The sequence below is a fragment of the Scophthalmus maximus genome, chromosome 3, assembly GCF_022379125.1.
Source record: "Scophthalmus maximus strain ysfricsl-2021 chromosome 3, ASM2237912v1, whole genome shotgun sequence".
NCBI classification, from domain to species: domain Eukaryota; kingdom Metazoa; phylum Chordata; class Actinopteri; order Pleuronectiformes; family Scophthalmidae; genus Scophthalmus; species Scophthalmus maximus.
The window spans coordinates 11083024-11104396 of record NC_061517.1 but is presented as its reverse complement, the minus strand read 5'-3'; the positions used below and the strand labels follow the sequence as shown (position 1 = coordinate 11104396).

The following is a 21373-nucleotide window of genomic DNA, read 5'->3' as shown; positions in this document are numbered from 1 at the left end:
ATTAATTTACTAAGATTAACTAAGAATCCCATTTTGTAACAAATACAGTAAATTGTAAAAAAAAAAAAAAAAAGAAAAAGAAAAACATAGGGTAATATTTGACTCAATAACCCATCAATAGTATGAAACTAAAATTAAGGCCTTGTTGTTGTTTGCAACCGCCAACCGGTCACGTTACAGGAAACATGGTCACATGCAGAACAGTGTGATGTCACAGTGAGTTGACCTTTGACCTGTGGATCTAAGCTGTCATCTTTTTACACTATTAAACATTTGTGTTAGATATGTATTTCTCAACCTTAAATCCAAGTGAATGCTAGTTTTTGTGTGGAGTGGAACTCCTTCACGGATCACGCCAGGACTAAATCTAGTGCCACGTGGAGCAAACAGACAGAAGACTAATCTATTTTACCTCCCAATCCATCCTTGGAGAATTGGTGAGTCAGTGAAATTGATGACTGATTAGGCAAGTTATTTATTTATCTTTTTCTCCTGTTGGAGGCTGGGGGCCCGTGTTGTTTCACTTTCTGGTTTGGGAAAGGCTGTGATCCCTCATTGTGCAGTAAGGAAATGCCTCAGCACCTTGCCGTCATCTTTTCTTCCTCGTAAAAATGAAATGGTGCTGTCATCTAATAATGTGATTACAAAACAAAACGGAGACTTCATCAGATCTAACAAATCCAATTCCCCCATTAAGGCTTTAGACTTTCCCTTGAGCACTTGCTGTTTTAATAACGCTTGCTCTGTGCAGTGAGTGACGTCTGACTTTGCAGATATTCTGTCATCAAATAGTCCCGTTCCCTGACTCTACTGTATGTGCATGACAAGATCGATGGCAGTTAGCCCAATACAGTGATCTTATAATAACCATGAGAGAAACAGCCAGCCATATATTGTAATCAAATCATCTGACTTCATGTCTTTATGGAAATTATAACATAGATAAAAAATGACACAAATCTCATCATTTAGAAGGCTGTGTGCAAATTTCAAGAATATTGGAACCACGTGAAGGATTTAACTGTAGCCCACATGAGAAATTGGTGATATTGAATATTGGGCATACTGATCATATAGTAAATATGAATCTATGTAAGTCAAGACTTTTCGTCACAGGGAGAAGGACACTCACTGTCCAATTGTCAACTTCTCATCGTGCAGTCTCGGTCCCCCCTTGGTGCCCCCTCTGCACTATTGAAAGGGGCGGTCTGGAAAGAGTCTAAGCGGATCCTGTGGTGTTTGTGAGCGCGCGCGCGCGTGCGTACGTGTGTGTGTGTGTGTGTGTGTGTTTGTGTGTGTGTGTGTGTGAGAGAGAGAGAGAGAGAGAGAGAGAGAGAGAGAGGTAGGCTGCCGCGTGATACTGATTCTTGATGCACAAGCGCTGTGACTGTTATTGTCCCACTGTGCGGAGCCAAAACAACCATCGGGGCATTTTGCGAGGATAAAGGCAAAGACGCTGCAACATCGGGCCGACATGGGGAAGGTGGAAGGAGGAATGAAATGTGTGAAGTACCTTTTGTTCGTCTTCAACTTCATATTCTGGGTAAGTGCGAGTGCCTGCTCCGCGGCTGCAGTGCCGCTGGGACGCGAGCTGTGCGTAAACGAGCGCGGAGCCAGTGCGGCGCGGCGCGGAGCGGACTTCTCCCTGTGCAGCTGACTCTCACTCCCACGTGCTGTTTCAGTAAAGACGTCGATTTGTTAACAGTTTCTTTTTTCTTTTTCTGGAGCTTTCATACTCCTGTCGGACTTTGTGGCACTGAAAGGGTGACAGGCAGCCATCGGGTTTTTTTTAGTTTGGGCTCGCCGGGCACAAATCAGATTTTCCACAGAGGGAAAAGAAGAAAAAAAACTCCCCCTCTTTCCCGGGGAAGCGTGTTTTTGAAAGGAAGACTGAATGAAAAGACAGGGGGAGGGAAAAAGACTGGGTAACAGCATGGAAAACAAACTCGGCAGTTGGCTCCCTGCTTCATTAACAAATAGTTCAGAACTGATTGATAAAAAGAAACTCACAACCACCCTGAGGCAAACTGCTCTTCAAGAGTTTCTTTCCCCTCTTTTAAACCGCACGTGGGAGACTCAAGAGAGTCACTTTACTTAAAGCACACTGTCAGGTGGATGTGAAAGGTGTGTGTGTGTGTGTGTGTGTGTGTGTGTGTGTGTGTTGGTCTCCGCCAAGAAGTTCGTCTCCGCATGGATGGTGTTTTTGTGTGCACACACTGACTTATGTTTGTTCACCCTCCTCCAAGGGGAAGTTTCTTTCTTTGTGTGTGTGTTTGTGTGAGAGCAAGAGAGAGAGAGAGAGAGAGAGAGTGTGTGTGTGTGTGTGTGTGTGTGTGTGTGTGTGTGCGTGCGTGTGACAGAGAGAGAGAGAGAGAGAGAGATTTTCCAACAAGCATCTGTGGAGTGGATCAGGCTCTGAGTGCATTGTGAATGGATCCATTGTGACAGAGGGACAATAGCATAACTTCTGTCTGCTGCTCCTGCTAAGCGGCAGCAGAGCCTATAACAGAGACCTAAACACAGTGGCCCAAGAGGTCGGCCACACCACTGAGATGTTCACGTCTCCACTTCACATCAACCCCCTGCATCGCCCCCTAAAAATCGCCTTTTGATCCATCCGGGTGCGTGGACATGTGCCGAGGCGGGCAGATGAAGACGAGAGAAGGATGACAGCCTGGGAAGGATGCAAAGTGAGAGAGACGGAAAAAAAAAAGAATGAAGGGAGGATAACAACTGTGGTAGGAAAAAAAGAAAAGGGTCACAGGGAGATTGAGAGGGATATTCATGTGCGTGTGCGTGTGTGTGCGCGCAATCACATGGCAAAAAGAGGGACATTTGGCATGAACTTGACCCAGATAGAGATAGAAACTAGATCAGTGTGAGGATAGCAGGATGTTCTGTGGATTGTGCACTGTCTGTTAAACAATGCTCCTCCATATTTTGGTGCCTCTATGTAGGAGTTCTGCACATCCCCTGTATTCTATTCAATGAAACCCCGGAGAGTGATCGTCCTCTGCTCAGAATCACAGCACCCCAATCCCCCCCCCCCCCCCCCCCCCCCCCCCCCCCCCCCCCCGGGCTTCAGCCTCCTCTGTTGATGTGAGTGAGGGATAATGAGCAGTGTGTGTGTGTGTGTGTGTGTGATGAAAGCGGGTTGGAGGAGGGGCAGATATGTTTCCCCTTCAAATCCCACCGTAGATCAGAGACAGGCTGCTGGTGCCTCCTTTTGGACAGGATGATGGAAGCTGTGAGGCATACTGACACACAAACACGGAATGATGGGGTGACGGAGGGCGCCGTGCACTTAGCTGCCCTCGTTTGACCCGCTCACACAAAAACACGATTATCGATCAATAACGCGCAGAGCGGCTCTTTGTTTAGAAACCTCCCTCGCTCCACGTCACGGCGTCGTGATGTGGCGAGAGATTCTTGCGGGGGCTCCAGCGACTAAACCGCCGTTAATGTAACACAGGCCCCGGCTTTTGTATATGCTACACTGATTCAACGGCTGACATCAATGCCGGCGTGCCTGGCATCTGTTTGTGAGCTATAGTTCACCAAATTTGGTCAGAGGCAAAGTCTGAAGGGGTAGCGAGGGGCAAACATTGCTTAAATAGCAGCGTGTGGGTGAAAAGGTGCAGCGAAGAAGTGTCTTTCCCACAGATATCCCCCTCCCCCCACCGTTCTCCCTCCTGACAACTGATATGACACAGGTTGCGAGTGCTCTGAATCCTGTTGGCTTAATGATTCATTTGGTTGGTTAACAGGACGCACTTTGTTTAACTGAAAACAAGGTCTGCCTGCAAAGAAATCTTCACCTCAAGGAGCCAAAGTTTCAGTCAACAACCACACAGCTCCACGTCCGTGGCAGTGGACTCGGAGGGGCTTCATCTCAGTTGACCCTGTGTGGAAAAGAGCCGCGTTGTATGTGTAAAACATACTCAGTAACTATTATAATATATCTATTTGAACTTCAAGTGAATTACCAAATAGTGAGCACTACTTGTTCCACAAAAGGAGAGTGTACATGTAGAGGCAGATCTGTTGATCCTTTATATGAATTATAATAAACACGACAAAGTCCATCAATTAATGTGCCAAACTAAAACTTTTAATTGCGATTTTTTTTTTTTTTACATTTAATAATGCAGAAGCAACAGCAACACAGTGGGCATGAGCTTGTGTTTAGATGTTATAGCTACTGACAGTTCACACAGGTGAAGCAGAAGATGAACCTGCCGACGACCGCACTGTGCCTGTTTTTCGTGGTGGATGACTTATCAAACGCGTGGGTAAGGTCCCCACAGTGTTTTATAAATGATATGCAGTACATAGACAGTATGTAGTGTAACAGCGCTTAATTGGCAGCAGTTTACTTGTGTGAATGTGAGAGTGAATGGTTGTCCGTCTCTGTATGTGGCCCTGCGATAGGCTGGCGACCTGTCCAGGGTGAACCCCGCCTCTCGCCCAATGTTAGCTCCGTTAAAGTGTTTGTATATATTGTCTTTTTTTTTTTAGTTGTTGGAATTTTAAAGGACATTTTGAAGATTCCTTATACTGACTTTGAACCCCAGATATGACTATGACATGTTTTTCCAATATTCCGCCAAACGAACACATTTGTCTGTGTTGTGGAGGTTTGCTGTGGGCCACTGTGCTCGCCACACTTTGCCCTGTGGAAGACTTACAATGAGATCTACTCCACCCATAATTATCTTACTCCTACTTGCACTTTCCTTCTGCCCATCACTTTTTTTTAATGTGCGCTCACATCTGTTTTTCGCAAACACACGCCAGACAGAAAAGGCTATATTTGTCAACCTGACTTTGTCAAACCACTCGCCACTTAGTGCCGGGTTTAAAGATGTTGTTGACAACTGTTTTAGTTTCATATACCGCGTTCGCTTTAATTTACACTTAGACTCTCTTCTTCATTTTTTCTTTCTTTCCCCCCTGAAAATAAGTTCTAACCCAGAAAGTGGATCGTGCCACAGACTGTCTCTGACCGAGACCACAGCCGTGTGTCAACTCAACCCCTGTTCTCATGGAAAAATCCCCTCACAAAAGACTGTTTAACTGCTCTGTTAAAAAAAAAAAAAGGAGGCCTTACACTATAAAAGAACCTCAATAAAGCTTATGGGCACAGAGATTTCTATCCCCATCAAGGAATATCAATACATTTAAACTATCTTCAGAAGTGGAAGAGCAGAAGGAGAGGACGTGTAGACTAAACAACACCTGAGTTTTATCTTTCTCTCTGGACAACATGCTCCTGTGCCGTGTTGCCACAGGCAAAGTAAGACGATGAGGGGTCGGCCAAACAACTTATTCTCTCCTTTCCTCTGTCCCTTCCCTCCTTTCATACTCTCTTTCATTGTGTCTGTCTTTCACCCTCCTATTGTGTGCCGAAGCACATAGTCACAAGGAGACAGTGGCTCTTTGTCCTTTGGGTGAGGGCGGGAGGGAGGGAGGGAGGTGAGGTGGTATCGAAGAGAGGGGGGTTTACATGGAGATAAGTCAGAGGGGGAGGGCGGGGGTGTAGATTTGGGAGGTAGAGAAGCAGGGAGGAGGGAGGGGTGTGTCTGGTGTCAGCCTGGGTAATGATGGCAGACAAGTGGTGGGGGGTAAAGCGGGGGGGGGGTTACAACCAGTGACGGGGTTAATGGGACCTCTGGGATCGGCTTGGGAGTGCCTTGAATCCATTTAGTGTGTCAGCCACGGATGCTGGGCCCCCCCCCCCCATGTTTAAAGTGAGGTGCATCTATGCATCTGGTTTTGAAAAGGCTTTTAAATTTAGCCATAACAGTAATGAGGTTTGGCTGAGCTCTAAGCTCTTTTCGACTGTGAAACTGCCACCTGCTCCTTTGTGCGGCCCCGACAACAATCTACAGTAGCTCGGGATGAGCCGGCTGGTAGCAGTCCTCACCTCACACCTCCACCAACACCGTCGCACTGTGCGTTCCCGTGTTAAATAGATCCAGAGACGCAACCCGGACTAATCCACCACGGATCAGTAAGTCTACAGATCCGTAGCCTTCGCTTCGCCCGTACTTTATCGTTTTGGGCCTGCTGATCCTGAGAACCCCCCCCCCCCAAGAGCTCCACTGTCCCGTACATCACCGCACATCACACAGAATCCTCAGTCTGCCATCATACGCACCAATAGACACGATCTGTTGTGAAGCTCAGCTCAAGGGGGTTTTCAGACCGGATTATCCTCGAGGGGGGGGGGTGCGTGGGCTGAGTGATCATTAAAACCTCTCAGTATCGATCTGTCAGCGGAGGAGCCACCACACTCTCTGTCCCCGGGAGCATCTTAGCCTTTACTTCAAGGTTGTCTGAGAAGATAATGTTTAGTTTTTTTTCCTTCGGTCACACCGCTTTGAAAAAGCACGAGCATTGCAGGGAGTATGATTTTGTCCGATGCACGGTGATGGTGGTGCAGATGAGGGAAAATATGAGCAACATTGAAGCACATTTCCAAACAAACAGGAGAGGCTGTTTGAGCCCAAGGTGCCACAGTGCTGCCCACAGCCAAGCGGGTCATTTTCTCCCCTCCGAGAAGCCAGAACTGACTAAGTCACACAAGTTGCATAAGTTCGGCTGGGAACTATTGCTCTCGGGCACTTAAATGATCCACCCACGGTGTAGACACGCTGTCAGACCTATTGTTTTCAAGCAAAATATGACTTTGTTTCTTTTAGCTTAACTGTCACTTAATCTGTCGAGGTTGAAGGTCTGGGATGGAAACTCCACAGACCGTTTGTTGTAGTTACGCGGGAACATTTGGACAGAGCAACACAGAGATGCCTCTAAAGGCCTCAAAAACATGCACTTCCCACTGTTGAAAGGAGCATTTCATCATTTGTTGCCGACATTCATAGACATTCATAAACTTTTATCTTACAGGATAAACAAAGTAGAAAAGACGTGCTTTCATGTTGACACTTGCTGAAAGGAACATCTCCCTGAAGTTCTTAAGTTCAATAGTTGGTTGTATTTGTGTTTTCTTATTCTTATTTATTTATGTCAAAGTTCATGGTGAAGCTGTAAAATGAACTCATGTCCATCTGTCCTATGTCCCTTCAGTTGATGGGATCCTTTGTGCTGGCCGTGGGACTGTGGCTGCGCTTCGACCCAGAAACTGTCTCTCTGCTCAATGGCGAAAAGGCTCCAGACACCTTCTTCATCGGTGAGTAGCATGACACAACTCTGCTGGTCGACCAACAAGAGGCCACGGACTCACTGCATGTGTAGAATAATTCACCAAAGGTTCGGTTGATAATCTGAGGAAGTCTGGTCTTTCTCTCTCTCTCTCTACTTGTCGCCACGTTGGGTTGTTTTTCTTGTAGAGCATGGCTCTGGTTTTTGTTTCAAGTGTTTGCTGCTAGGAAACCGCTCGGAAGGGGCCAAGGAAAGTTAAGCTGGTTCACTATGAAGTGTCAGCAATTAGACTTTTTATGTTGACTGAACTGAATGGAAATCAATGGAAAATGGAAATTCAAGGCCCCTGCTCCTTATTTGCGTTGGATTGATGATAATGTGGCAGTTATCTATAAACATTGAAACAAGAAACTATAGTCAGTGTCATGTTACTCTCGTCTCTGTCATTCTCTGACTTGGGGAAGAGCTTTACATTGTTTTTATTGCCATGTTTTCATCACACTCAATTCGTTTGACAATTATTAATATTCGTCTCTGTGTCAGAGGGAATATTCCTACCACAGGCGTTCCTCCTCGCATGCACACACAAATACACACAATTACCACATATGAAAGCCCACACACGCTTCTCTTCCTTTTTATACACGTATGTGAATGTACTTTGTGTGTATGATTGTCTTAGTTTGAGGTGTTTTCCCCACATCAAGATTTCCCTTAAACAAATAAATGTAAGAATTTTTTTAATGCCCACGCCTTTTTTCTATTATTAGAAAGATGAGTGTGAATAACAGGAAATTACTGCTTTACATGAAGCATAAACACAGAAGGGAAACCAGATGTGCTTCTAACCACCTTTCAATCAGTCACCCTGCCCAGATGGAAAATGAGAGACAGAGGGGACAGTTAAAGAGACGGAAGAGGACAATCGTTAAAAACAGATGGAAGTCTATGGCGAAGTTTGTTATTTAAAAACAAGACGGGGCGTATAAATGAAATGAATGGGCAAAAAGACGAGAGAGTTTTTCAGCTGCCCAATGTGGATGGATGGATGGATTCCTATTGTGTGTGTGTGTGTGTGTGTGTGTGTGTGTGTGTGTGTGTGTGTGTGTGTGTGGTTTGACTGAGGACGAGTGGCTTCTGTCAGGTCCTCTGAGCTACACATGGCTTTGACAGCTGAGAGCACGCTCAACAGTTGCTGTGCCTCGTTCCCATGGCATCGGGCACAGACAAAACCCCTCTTTAATTTGAAATAATGTACAAGAAGAGAACGAGAACAACTTCAGGCTGAGAGCTATCTCGAGAGAAAACCAACGGAGTCTTCTTCAAAAGTAGAAACACCATCAAAAGAAGTGACTCAATTATTGTATCACATCAAGTCTTATTGATGACACCCTGGGATCCCACGAACCACCTTCCTAACTCATTCCCACCTGAGCCCACGTCACCTGGGGGGCGGGTGTGTCCTGCTGCGCCCCGTCATCCACCGAGCCGTCGCCTAGCAGCAGAACCCACCTGTATATGCACACTCGTGCAACCAATCTGATGTCGAGTTCCTCCCTGCAGGCCTACCCACGGGAGGGTTCACTGGAGATAAGGGTATCTATGGGACATGAAGCATCCCCCATCAAACAGGCTCATGCCAACAACACTTTCTAAAAAGGAATCTCTTAAAAAGCACAACTCTAAAAAAAAAAAAGGATTTGGCAAAGCGCCAAGTCCAGTTGCTCCTGATTCAAAACCCTCTGGATAACTATGACCTGGATGAATGAGAATCTCCACAGACGCCAATCACTTTGCTGCCATTTGTGCCGCCGGCCACAGAAATAGTACAGTCTGAAATGTTAATGCCACTGTCTGAGCTCTGCCTGGTAATATACTGTAAATAGTGACGGTTCAATTTACATTCCTGGCCCTGTGCTGCCCCCTGCTGGTGACTATGTGAATCGAAATTGCTGGATGAACTATCAGAGGTGCAGTGGTGAATCAACCCATAGAACCAAAGAGAATGCACATTTTGAGGCTGATACGATTATTCTATTAAAATTTCACATCTCTTACTGAGCATATCTTCCTTGTAGGAACATTTTATCATATTCTTATTGTGGTGGAAATCTTAATTTCCTCGAGGGAATGAACAAATAAACGGTGTTTCCCACATACAATAAACACAATTTGAACAGAATCTATGTTAAATGCATTATTATATGAAAAATTGACACCACGCTTATTTTGTTTTTTTAAATTTATAATACAAATTTATCATTCCTTTTTTATTTATAACGATATTAATCTATAATATTCTCTTTTTCACTTGGAAAGCACTTTGTGCTCAAGCTTGAAAAGTGCTATATGAATACAATGTATCATTAATATTACATATCTAAATTATGTCATGACATTGTGATGCTTCAAGCATCACTCCATGTAAATGAAAACGGTTCTTTTTTCCCCTGTCCCCGCAGGTGTGTATATACTGATTGGTGCCGGCAGCCTGGTGATGCTGGTTGGCTTCTTCGGCTGCTGTGGAGCCGTGCGCGAATCTCAGTGCCTGCTGGGTTCAGTGAGTACATGTGCACAGAAACATATGGGCCAAAGCCGAACTGAAATGCACCTATTTACAAGTCCTTTTTGTTTTCAGTTCTTTGCCTGTTTGTTGATCATCTTTGGCGCTGAGGTGGCAGCAGGGGTGTTTGGATTCCTAAACAAAGACAAGGTACGTGTATTGTTTCACAGCTTGAAATAATCATAAAGAATAGTATAATGTTGTTTTTTGTGTGTGTAAACTCACTGTTCCTCTCTGACACAGATAATTGAAGACGTTCAGAACTTCTACTCCACGACTTACAATGAAAACAATAACAGCACTTTGATCGTCTCATACCAGAAAGTAGTAAGTAAAAAAAGAATAGATTTTGGTTCATCTTTGGCAGAAATAGTGCATTACTGAGAGGAATTTTGCATGTACTTATAATTTGCTTCATCTTATGTACTTTTCAGCTGAACTGTTGTGGAACCTCAGCAAACCCCTGCCCAGATTCTCAACCAGAAACCAAGGTGAGATCTGTCACCAGCTCCAGACGCAGGATGCAAATGAAACTCTGCCCCTTTGTTGTTGAATGGAATGTGTCATGGTGCCATGCTAAACATCCTGGTTCACTTGAACTAAACATCTCTTATCTTCGCTCTGCAGGACTGTGAGACAGGCATCAAGGATTTCTTCAACAGTAAACTCTACATCATCGGGTACGTGGGCATCGGCATCGCTGGAGTCATGGTGAGTCGGGATCTGACAAGAGTTGAAAACACACACAGATACACACAGATTGTGATTGAGGATGATTTGACCTAAAAATATATATATATATATATATATATATATATATATATACTTCCCTCTCAACAGATCATTGGGATGATCTTCAGTATGGTTCTTTGTTGTGCCATTCGCAACAGCAGGGAGGTCATATAAGCTGGACCCTTGACCTCCACACCCGAGAGACTGCACAGTCTTCAGATCAAATGTCAAGCCCTGTCCATCATCCACGCGGGGACCCAGGAAATTGACCATGCTCTAAAAGTTCCATTCCGTCTTTATTTTCTCTGAAATATTCTTTATTTATTTGCTGTCACAAGCTAAGTAACTGACTCTACCTTTCCCAACTGTCTGATAAGACACATGCTGTGGGTGCAGCACGTTTTTTTTCGACGTTGCCCTGACAGTGTGTCAGATTGTTTTTTTCCCCCGTGGCCATTTGGCTGCCACTACAAATTTTAACCCACATACTGTCGCTAAAGTGTCAATGCCTTTTCACACAGCCTTGACACTGACCCCGTGGCTGTGGGAAACGTAAGCCCCGAGAGAGCAATCTGAGGTGAAAGCAGCTGAGTTTGCTTATCTGTGTGCACACACAAATCAAGACACACACACACACACACACACACACACAGAAACATGCACGCACGCACACACACACACACAGAAACACAGCAATGTTGTGTTACGTGAGACCGCATCCTTAAAAAAGGTTGTCTGGCCTCGCGTAGGGAGTCCTGATTGGTCGAATCAGAGTGGAGTGTCAAGACAGGTCAACACAGGTTGCTCATTATGTTGAAAGTCTTAAAGGAATAGTTCACTATTTTGGGGAATACTCTCATTCGCTTTCTTGCGTAGAAGATTAGATATTAGAAGATTGATAGCACATTCATGTCTGTCTGGTAAATATGAAGCTACAGTCAGCAACTGGTGAGCTTGGCAGAGCACAATGAATGGAAACAGGTGGAAATAAGTAGCCTGTCTCAGGTTTTGTTACCTTTGGACACAGCCGAAGTAGCTGTTTCCCCCTGTGTCCGCTTTTTAAAAATTATTATCATTCAAAGCTAAAAAGCTGATGGCTGTTGCCTTATAAATACCAGCCAGAAGTATTGATTTTTTTCCCCCCTCTGGCTCTTGGCAAGAAAGCGTGGGCTCTTTCCCAAAATACTATTCCTTTAAATGACATTGAAGAAATCATGCACACTTCACATGCTGACAAACAAAACTGGTACATTCTCAGTATGGTGGTTTACACAACTCTAGTCATTTTCAAGAGTCAGATAGTAGAAATGCAGTAATAGAGGTAAAGGAACTGTACGTAAAATCATCTACAATGTGAAGTGTACATGATTTTAAGCGAGGGAGTTAAAAACTTGCAGACACACTGGTCACGTCACTCAAATGTAATTTTAAAGGAAAAAACTCATTCTTTCTTCACCCCAAAGCAAAAAGATCCCCGTCTGTTTGACGACGCGACCTGGTGACATAAGTAAGCACTTCCTACACTTAATGACAACAATGCTCTCTTATGTAAGAGCTCACCCACTCACTCTCTGTTGACGATATGTCGAGAAGGCACCGGATCATGTTCTCATGCCAAACATATAATAGTCAGTCATCTGAGAATAAGTCACTCCCCCCCCCCCCCCGTGTGCCTTACAAGTACACCACCCACAACAAATGAAAAAAACATTCCTGTATTCTTCTATCCAGGTTAAATCGGGCCACTGTTTTTGAATTTGAAGGGTTCAATCCAAGTGTCAGGACTCTGGTTTGTAAATATGTTTGAGTTTTTTTTGTTTGTTTTTTGTAGTTGTACATTGTTTGTGGCTGATGTAACTGTTACTATTTAACATGCTGTGTGTAGACAGAGGCTTGCGGTAGTTGTACAGTGTTGTAGTAATGACAGTGTAGTCGAAACAGATCCACACGGCCAGAGCTGTTTCTTAACGTGCCTTCCTTTGATAACCACCTTTTTTTTTTTTTTAAACAATAAGCCGTCTGAACGTAGGAAAAAAGTGTACATATGTTTCGCAGAGTCGGACTGCAATTAATCGTCGTACACATTGGACGAGTAGCACACATGGCTCCACTTTCCATTGTTAAAGTGTCACCCTCGACTGTTTCTTCTTGGGCCAAGGGAGCTGAAGTGGCGCAAGCAACAGTTTCTCTCCCAGCTATTTCAAAAGCCTCTTGGTACTGGTCAAATCTATTCTGAGGACTCGCAACAATGGTGAAGTCCAGACGATCCAACCATGTGGGACACAAGCACTTGTGAATATTACTTTCACTTTTTTTATGAGAGACAACAAAAGCTTACTTTCCACTTCAGGCTGTTGAGATTCCACTGTTCACTCGCTAGACTGTCACTTGGAGTTTGAACAGGATGTCCTGGGAACAGTTTAGTGCTACTTAATCCACAATGGTGCCGCTGTGTTCCTGAGCTACATATATCTGGAGAGGTAATGTAGGTGCATCAAAAAAACAAAACAAAAAAAAACAACGGTGTACTCACTCAAGCCTTTCATAGTTGGTTGTGTGTTAATTTATTTTAATACCATTCCAGGCTTCTCAGGAAGATAGTTGATTGAAGTTTAATAAAGCTTTTAAAGTTTTACTGAGTGTTACCTGCATGTGTCAATTTTCCTCTAGGTTCCGAAATATTCAGTTGATAGTTATGAATAAAACATTGGCGGTAAACGGACACACAAAGGACACATCGGTCCTTCACTGAAATGATGTGGCGGTGTGTCAGATGTGTTCTTCCTGAGGCCTGTGCCAGGCAGCAGGTTTAGCATGGTGTTATCTGGATGACTACTAAAACACAGAACCTTATTCAGTGCTCCAAAGAGTCGTCCAAATAACCCAGTAAAGCCGCTTTTTGGAAAAGGTTCAAAGGTGGAATTGGCTTTTGGTTTTAGTATTTTTGCAGTTACATTTCAGATGAGTTTATATAGGATTATTCTATATTTAATATCTTCATCTCAGCGTCACAGTCAGCCCACCATCACACACGCTGCCTCAGTCACCTCTCTGCATGCTACATTGTTTTTGAAGACATAGTCCACTTCCTGAAATACAACCTCCACACCTAGTAACATGGAATTTACACAAGCTGGTACTTTGATCTGATCTTGAAAATGTTGAGTTATCACAAAATATGCTGTGCCTTGTAAAAAAAAACTAAAACAAATATTGTTTTGATTTCTAAATTTAGCAGTGTATTGTATAGGTATAAATTTAGAGGGAAGGAAACTCCCAGGAGGGCCAGTATGAAATCTGGCTCTCGTACATAAGTTTACAGAAAGAGATAATAGGGTGCTGTAGTGGTGGGAATAATTCATATGTAAGCAGATTATGTTATTAGTGCAGCTTGTGAAGAATAAAAATTAAACATCTCATATCATCTGATATAAGATTTTGTTTGGAAACATTCGAAAAGATAACTTATTAGACTTCGAAGCGATTTCTTTTAAAATCCTTCCCAGCCGAATGCATTTGATATCCCCTGCAGTTTGGAAGGTTTCCCTGTTTGGTCGGATGAGTCTCCTGACAGAGTTTCACCTTTCTGCACTTGAGCTTTAAGGACAGCTGCATATTCAGTTGAAGAGACAGCTATGCGTGTGTGTGACGCCGACAGTGGCTCGGGGACTGAACAGTGTAGAGTTTCCCCCAACACTGCAGCATGAGCATTTTCACTGCCACAGACATGTACGTGCTTGGCAATGCATGTGTAGAGGAGCAGCGCAACGCCCTTCAAACTTGCATCAGAAAGGCGTAAGCAGTCAACCTGCTGCTTGTTTCCCAACAGCGCTGCCTGAGAATACATGAACGAATGATCTCCATGTTTGTGATTGTAGACTGTAAAAGGCAGGCGAAAAACACTCCACAAATAAGACAAAAAAACCTGCATTTATACATATTTATTCAGCACTTGGAAATCTGTATTTACAGGAGATAGTCTGAAATGTATGAAAAATAAATAATCATCTTCTCAACTGGTTTGATAACACTTCAATGTTAAAACTGCCCTTAATTTGAATTTGCAGTTTTAAAAAACTGAAAAAAATGATAAAGGACATGTATTTACATTGGTAAAATTGTTAAGTAGTTTGACCCAGGACATGTTCCTGAAGAAAGAGCACAGCCCAACTCTGTTCGGCTTAACATAACACACGTGTGTGAGCTCCTCTTACGCTAACTGACAAGAAAAACCTGACCAGTCTCAGACAACCACAGTCAATTAAGAGAAAGTGACTAAGTGTCGGTCGTGTGGTTCCGTTTCCTGACAACTTGGTCCCAAAAGCACTGCTGATGCCACCAGTTAAGTCGTGTCCATCACCACTCTAGTTTAACCACCATCGATCTGCCTTCACCGCAAAAAGCTTCTCCAAGTCCACTGCAGAAGGCCTCGGCTGCAGAGTTAAAGCTCACAAGTTACCTAGTGAGAACCACGATTGGGGCAGTTGGAAGGATATGCAGGTTTGAGTTACTGGGAAGGGTAAGTGACATGGGGTATATTTGGAGGTAGGGTGCAACTATAAGGGAAACGGGAACTCGTCGGGCAGCAGAGTCAAGTCTGTTGTGGTTGAACTGGTGATCAATGTTGGACTGTCAAGTCCCTCAGGGAGGAAAGCATTAAGGTGGCCAGGTACGCTTCAATGTCTGTCTCTTAGGTAAGACATAGCCACGCCAAAGGCATGATTTGAAACCATTTTGTAATAAAATGGCATCTCTCTGGTCCCTTTCGCTTTTTTTACTCTGAAAACCTCCAACAAAAAAGAGGTACACAGTTAGAGAGGACTGGGTCCATAAGCTGCCTGTAATTTAATGAAGCGGCAGAAAGAACTGAGCAACAGCTTGTTTATGCAGAGTAAAGGTTGTAGGGGGTGTACCCCAGCAGGAACTCTCCAACTCCGACAAAGTACATAACCTGGGCAATGCCAAAGAGCGGAGCAATGACCAGGGCCCGGCAACTGGCCCCCTTGAGGAATGCTCCGGGCCCCTCCTTTGTCAGGATCTTTCTGCAATGGAGGAGAGAGAGCGTAGGGTTAGCATGAGACTGTCAACCCTGGTGGGGGAAAGGCACACTGCTGGAGGATACTGGGATCCATCCCAGTCACATCCAATGATAGAGATATGATTACCTGATACAGTCCACCACTCCATTGTAGGTTTCCTCATTAGCTCCCTTTTTGAGTGATTGTAGCCTTGTCTTGACCACTGCACAAGACGTAGACAAAACTTATTTTAGTTATGAAGTCATGAAATCTGTGAAAACAACTGCTTCCCACTCGTCACAACATTCTTCAGTTGTGTGCGTATAGAGCATCACTGACCGTCACAAGGGCTGACAGCGACTGCAGCGATGCATCCAGCACCACAGCCAGACAAGAAGGACCAGTAGAATGGCACGGACGGGTCTTCGCGTGAATGCTGGCCGAGCTGGTGCAGATGTGCGAAAAGAGGGAAGTACACAACGGAGAATGGGATGTCCCTGGAGAGGCAACGGACGAGCACAGTTCCTCACATTAAGGAAAAAAGGCAAAACCAAAGATGGAAAACCAGCTCAGAAAGATCAAGGATCGAATCCCATTTCACCTCATCAGTGTGGCCCCGAGCCCCCGGTACAGTCCTGTGACACCTTTGGTCCTCAGCAGCTCTCGGGTGATCTGTGTGGCGGACACTTGGCGAACTTGAGTTGCAGGGCTGGTGTTGTAAGAACGACTAAGCACAGCACTGGTCCCCCCCATCTTCAGAGCTGTAACCACACTAGGCATCACCCTCTGCTGGGCCGCTAGCAGGACAACACAGGACACAAAGGAAACATGGTTTTCACAAAAGTGTAAAAAAAAAAGTAACCTGCCACAACATTGTTTGATGCTAGTAAACTATTCTGCTGCGTTTCTTGTAATTACCCAGCCTGCCAGCATCTTGCATCTGGATCTTGAGCATCTCCATGGGTGTGGTGACAGTGACCTGGCACATTCCTGCACAGCATCCGGCCAACATCTCTTTGAGCACCGTCAACTTGCCCCTGACGACGAAAACACCAGGTTTAGGATGAAAGTTAAAAACCCAAGAATGACAGGATTGCAATAGAAGAGAATTGTCTTTTTCGGTGCAACGACTCACCCATCTTTGCTCAACTGGTGGCGGAAGAAGTCATTGGCAGCTAGTTTGATCGCCTTTTCTGGGGTCACCAGAGTGAGATTCACTGCAGCACCTACAGTTACAAGCAGTTAAAATAACAAATGAGGCCACTCTCACTGAACCACAGGACATTTTTCTTAGTAGAAATAGAAGAATCAAATAATTTACTGGATCACAGAGGTTGTCTATCAAGCAATTCACCTTGCCAATTTAAATAATCTAAACCGTAGTGACAGTAACAGTAAATTGTTATTACCTAAGGTGATTGCTTCACAATCCCATATTTAAAAGAGAAATGGATGATCTGACATGTCTTACCTCTGTACATGCCAAAGTAGCCTTCAGATTTAACTGTCTTTATTAGGCAATCCATCCTGAAGGGAAAAAAAGGGAAATAGATTAGCTCTGCAGAGAAGGTTGTCACATTAAACCCAATTTATGATTTGCAATAATAGAATGTTAAAAAAAAAAAATACTGAAAATCATGACGGTCTAACAACAAGATAATTTGTGGATAACTATGATAACTAGGACAGCACAAATGTCGGCGACCATTCTTTCGCCGAATGTGGGTCTTACATGTTCTTGTAAAGTTGCTGCCCGCTGCGCTGGTTCTGCAAGCGGGTCTTGGCCAGGTCAATTGGAAACACGCAGGTGACTCCTACCATGCCTGCAATCCCTCCATTGATCAGTTTAGCTGGGAGGCTGTTTGTGGACAAGTCAAAACAGACGTGCACACAACAATCACTCACATTCTCACATTTTACTTTAACATACCGAGCTGAAACTGAACTGAAGCGAGGATTTGTCACCTAAAGCACAAGACTGACGGCATGATCTGCATGAGGGAGGTACTTGTGTTCTCGTGTTTGTTCCCTTCAGTATGTGAGGCATTAGCATTGCAGCAAAACTGGGTACAGAGTGACTCTGGGAATCTTATTATCAAAAAAACTTAGAACAGTAAATCGAACAACATAAACCAGTGTCTCTGAGGCATTACAGTTCCAAAGCCTTCTATGGTTTGCCATCTTAGCTCTATCAGATTGCAAACTAAAAAGTGTTGACTATGAAAAGTGAATGGAAGAAAATAATCAAAACCTGTATCATTCCTCTTTGGACATTATTCATATCATGCAGGGGGCTTCGGTGAAGTTCATACCTAATCTGCTGTTGCTGGGCCATGGTTCTTCGTTGTTTCTGTGTGCAAAAGTTGGTCAGCACAAAGGAGAAGGCCGCAGAGGGAGAGCAGGCTGAGAGTCCCCGAGAGACGCTGAGCAAGGCAAGAGTAGAACCGAGAACAGGGTTATATATATAGAGGCGAGTCCAGCCCAAGTCCATCCCAGCAGATGCAAGGATACATTAGACATTACTCTCCACCCTCCTGCACTGCCGGCCAAGAACTGGAGCCAAGGTTAGTCATCAACTTACCAAAATCCACCCACAATGCAAATAGCTTGGTCCCGGGACACACCTGCCAGCTGTCTCTGGGAATTAGTTCAATTTGAGAAATAAGGCTTCTGTCCAAATTAATTATTCATCCACTATCTTATTAAATCCTCACCAGGCGGATCATTTGGTTAGTGACATGGCAGGATTAGGGGCTGGCTGCAACGTAATGTCAGGTATAAAATACAGTAATTCATAAACAGATATGACAATATTTTGCACATGTACATTAATAACCAAAACACATCAATGATAAAGCTCTGCTTTCAGAAGAAACTGAGATGCTCATGTCATATTTTGCTTCTGAAATGTTCCCAAATGGATTTTGAGTTTAGCTCGATAGCGCCCCAAGTGGTCATTGTGTTATAAGTGATTCTGTACTCTGTGATCTTCTATGTGGTCTGGAGGGAAAAAGACGAACCTAAATCATTTCAGGTAAGAGCACAGATTTACCATTTAATACCGGCAAGAGGTGGGAAAACCTTTAGATACAAGCTGAAACTGATTAGGAATCGGTGTCATGGTATAAGGTGTTAAGACCTGATGAATATACATCCTGACAAAATGCGCATGGATGAGCCTGCTCTGATAACAAAAGGTGCACAGAGGAGCACACCTGTCCTGCAATTTCTCGTCCACTAAGAAGCTTGATGCTTTCACAAAACACGAGGGCATGCACTACCCACCTTGAAATGAAGTTGGAGATCTTGAGTCTGCTGCTGCAGCTGCAGGACGGAATGGATGAATGCGGGGGGGGGGGGGGGGGGGGGGGTGCAACAGGGCGTTTCAGACCTGACAGTCTGGCCAATGGGAATAGTTTCCTCGTAAGTGACGACGAACTGTCAAAAAGGTTGAACAATCCAGGTGAACATGATGCAACTTTTACCTGATGTTACTTCTCACCATACTCCAAATAATTTTTTGTCACCCACTTGTCACGCACTTATTAAAAAATAAAAAAATAATTAAATAAATAAATAAATATATATATAGGCTTTCCTTGAATGTTGTTCAAATCTCCACTCTCTCAAATCTCTTTGTATCACTGCTGTCAATCACGTGGCATCTCACCCCCTTGTTACAGCATCACTGCACTTATTGGAACTGAACTTGTCAGAAACATTTGACCATAGCTTAGGGTGATAAGCACTGTACCTAAAATGAATTCGATGTGCAATTTCACTTTTTGGGGTTGAACATGGAGGGGTTGGGGTTTATGACCGATATTGCAACCAACCACCAGGGGGCGACCAAAAGTGTTATGGCTTTGCTTTTGGGGAGCTGACATGTATATCTTTATATAAAGTATTGGTTGATGCTGTCATGATAATCTACTGTCAGAGCACAATAAGAATTTGGAGTTAGGTTTATTGTGAACAGGACAAATTGAGCCTGAAGTTGGTATGACTCACCGTCAGATGGGAAGATTTTCTGTTTTGATGATTTGATGTAATATCAGAATAATTTACACTCAAGTATTGTACTGTGATGACAGTCCTTCTGTGATGACTGTATTGCTTTTTACGGTTGGGCATATCATACCCATTCTTTTACTCATGTTTTGGTGTTGAACTTGGAGTTCAGCTCGTCCTCCATGGTTGTGTAAACTGGGGAGTTAAATAAAAGGGGATAAAATGTTCCAATATTCGTGTCACAGCGCTCGGGTGCAGTGCATCCTTATTGCTAAATACATGGAACACAACCAATTGTAGTTAAACCTGTGTCCTCAGTGAGAAAGATTTAATATTTACACGTGTGTGTAATGTGCATTCAAGCACAACATGAAAGTATGTACAGTATGTGCAAAAAACATTCAGAAGCCCTGACAAATCCATACAATGAACCAGAGCATTCTCCTCCCAACGTTTGTAGCTAGCAGAAATGACATATATTGAAATTAAATGCACATATGCACTCATATATGCCACGAATTCATTGTCATTTACACAGGCAATGCAATTTATATTCAATAAAGCTATTATCCATGCTCAATAGTGTTTTATTGCAGTATCTTGCCTAACAAATAAGAAAAGAAAAAAACAGAACAGGAGGAGCTAATGTGAACTACAATAACATCAGCAAGCAGAAACACTGCTGGTCCGTCAGGTGACAGATGCACAGGTGCATTTCTTATCAGATCTCTAAAGCAGATCGATTCTGGTTCTCCAAACCGCCCAGTGTCACGGGGCATTGGTCTAAAGAGATTCGCCTGGTGCGGACACAGTGGTGGCTGCGTGTGTCACAGCGCCTGCAGCCGCAGCCGCGGGCCGCGGGATAGTACAGCTGCTGGGTGACATCCTGGGGGCAGCCGGGAAAACTGGCAGCTTGGTACACCAGGGAGAGGGGCACACAGCTGCGCTGGATCAGAAACGTCCTCCCAAACCGCCCCTTCAAATTGGTGTCCTGAAGAAGAAGAGGAGGGGAAAGAGGGCTGGTAGAGTGTGTGGAGTGGTTGAACTGAACAACGTGTCTGACAGGAGGTGGGGCCGCAATCGAGTACGAGTACATTATGGAATGCACACCCTATTTATCCATTTCACAGCATAATGATGTCAGTGAGAGACGCGCTTATTCACCTCCTTATATCTTTCACATCTACATGCAACAAGAGCTCAATGCTATGATTTTCACAGTTGCAAAATCCAGGCTTGAGAAAATGCAAGATACTGAACTAAAATGAATACATTTTAAACAAAGTTGCCCCCTTACCTCAGAGGTGTTGCGTCAGGTATTCTTATAATGTGCATCACCATGCATCACCATTAGTGGCATCTAGTGGTGAAGTTGCGCACTGCAAGCACCTAAATACCCCTTCACTTGTGTTTGTGTGCGCGTGCGCGTGTGTGTGTGTGTGTGATGGTAGTCACCTGTGTATAGCAGTAGCCACTGCAGATGGTAGTGTTGATAGCCACACACTGGGCACAGTCCTGCCTCTCAATCCACAGGGTGTGATTCTTCAGCACGCAGCCACACACTGTCCCACCCGTCAACGCACACAGCAGCATGCATTTTAACACAAACGAAGGCATGCTGAAAGTGCATACACATAAAAACATGTAGACAGTGAGACGGCTTCTCAAAATTTAATTTAAATTTTTTTTTTTCCACCAGTATCAATTTGTTAAAATTCATGCAAGAATTCCAATCAAAAGTATATGTTGACTGTAGTCCATGAAATGAAAGGTGTCAAAAGATGACAAAATGCACTCCTCAAAAATGTAGTCAAAATGTTTGAATTGTACCTTCCTCTCACTGTGTCTTCTCAGCTCCCAAACTCTCCCCTGTTCCTCTCTGCTG

At 44.1% G+C, this 21373-nt stretch overlaps 3 protein-coding genes across 3 annotated transcripts; 1 reads left to right on the top strand and 2 right to left on the bottom strand.

Moving 5' to 3' along the window:
* The first annotated feature begins 1339 nt into the window (after nt 1-1339).
* On the top strand, nt 1340-13094 carry LOC118316717 (CD9 antigen-like). Its single transcript, XM_035644823.2, has 8 exons — nt 1340-1543; nt 7090-7192; nt 9627-9724; nt 9803-9877; nt 9971-10054; nt 10162-10218; nt 10355-10438; nt 10568-13094. Exons 1-8 carry the CDS (start codon nt 1475-1477, stop codon nt 10631-10633), a joined length of 636 nt encoding a protein of 211 aa, XP_035500716.2. The 5' UTR covers nt 1340-1474; the 3' UTR covers nt 10634-13094.
* A 1291-nt stretch (nt 13095-14385) lies between these two features.
* On the bottom strand, nt 14386-18781 carry slc25a55b (solute carrier family 25 member 55b). The gene is made up of 10 exons (XM_035644805.2): nt 18763-18781; nt 17790-17900; nt 17210-17335; nt 16949-17004; nt 16613-16703; nt 16396-16514; nt 16079-16274; nt 15817-15974; nt 15625-15700; nt 14386-15501 (listed from the first exon to the last, which is right to left on the bottom strand). Exons 2-10 carry the CDS (start codon nt 17810-17812, stop codon nt 15342-15344), a joined length of 1005 nt encoding a protein of 334 aa, XP_035500698.1. The 5' UTR covers nt 17813-17900; nt 18763-18781; the 3' UTR covers nt 14386-15341.
* Nucleotides 18782-20207: 1426 nt separating this feature from the next.
* Nucleotides 20208-21105, bottom strand: LOC118316721 (thyrotropin subunit beta-like). Its single transcript, XM_035644831.2, has 2 exons — nt 20944-21105; nt 20208-20479 (listed from the first exon to the last, which is right to left on the bottom strand). The coding sequence occupies exons 1-2, from the start codon at nt 21103-21105 to the stop codon at nt 20210-20212; spliced, it is 432 nt and encodes a 143-aa protein (XP_035500724.1). The 3' UTR covers nt 20208-20209.
* Nucleotides 21106-21373: the final 268 nt, after the last annotated feature.

Coding starts and splice junctions, on each gene's coding strand:
- slc25a55b (XM_035644805.2), bottom strand. CDS start 17,812: ATGGCCCAGCAACAGCAGATTAG. Junction 17,336..17,789: donor GCCCAGCAACAGCAGATTAG/GTATGAACTTCA, acceptor GTCCACAAACAG/CCTCCCAGCTAAACTGATCA. Junction 15,975..16,078: donor CTCGGGGCCACACTGATGAG/GTGAAATGGGAT, acceptor TTGCCTCTCCAG/GGACATCCCATTCTCCGTTG.
- LOC118316717 (XM_035644823.2), top strand. CDS start 1,475: ATGGGGAAGGTGGAAGGAGGAATGAAATGTGTGAAGTACCTTTTGTTC. Junction 1,544..7,089: donor TCTTCAACTTCATATTCTGG/GTAAGTGCGAGT, acceptor ATGTCCCTTCAG/TTGATGGGATCCTTTGTGCT. Junction 10,219..10,354: donor ATTCTCAACCAGAAACCAAG/GTGAGATCTGTC, acceptor TTCGCTCTGCAG/GACTGTGAGACAGGCATCAA.
- LOC118316721 (XM_035644831.2), bottom strand. CDS start 21,105: ATGCCTTCGTTTGTGTTAAAATGCATGCTGCTGTGTGCGTTGACGGGT. Junction 20,480..20,943: donor GTGGCTACTGCTATACACAG/GTGACTACCATC, acceptor CTTCTTCTTCAG/GACACCAATTTGAAGGGGCG.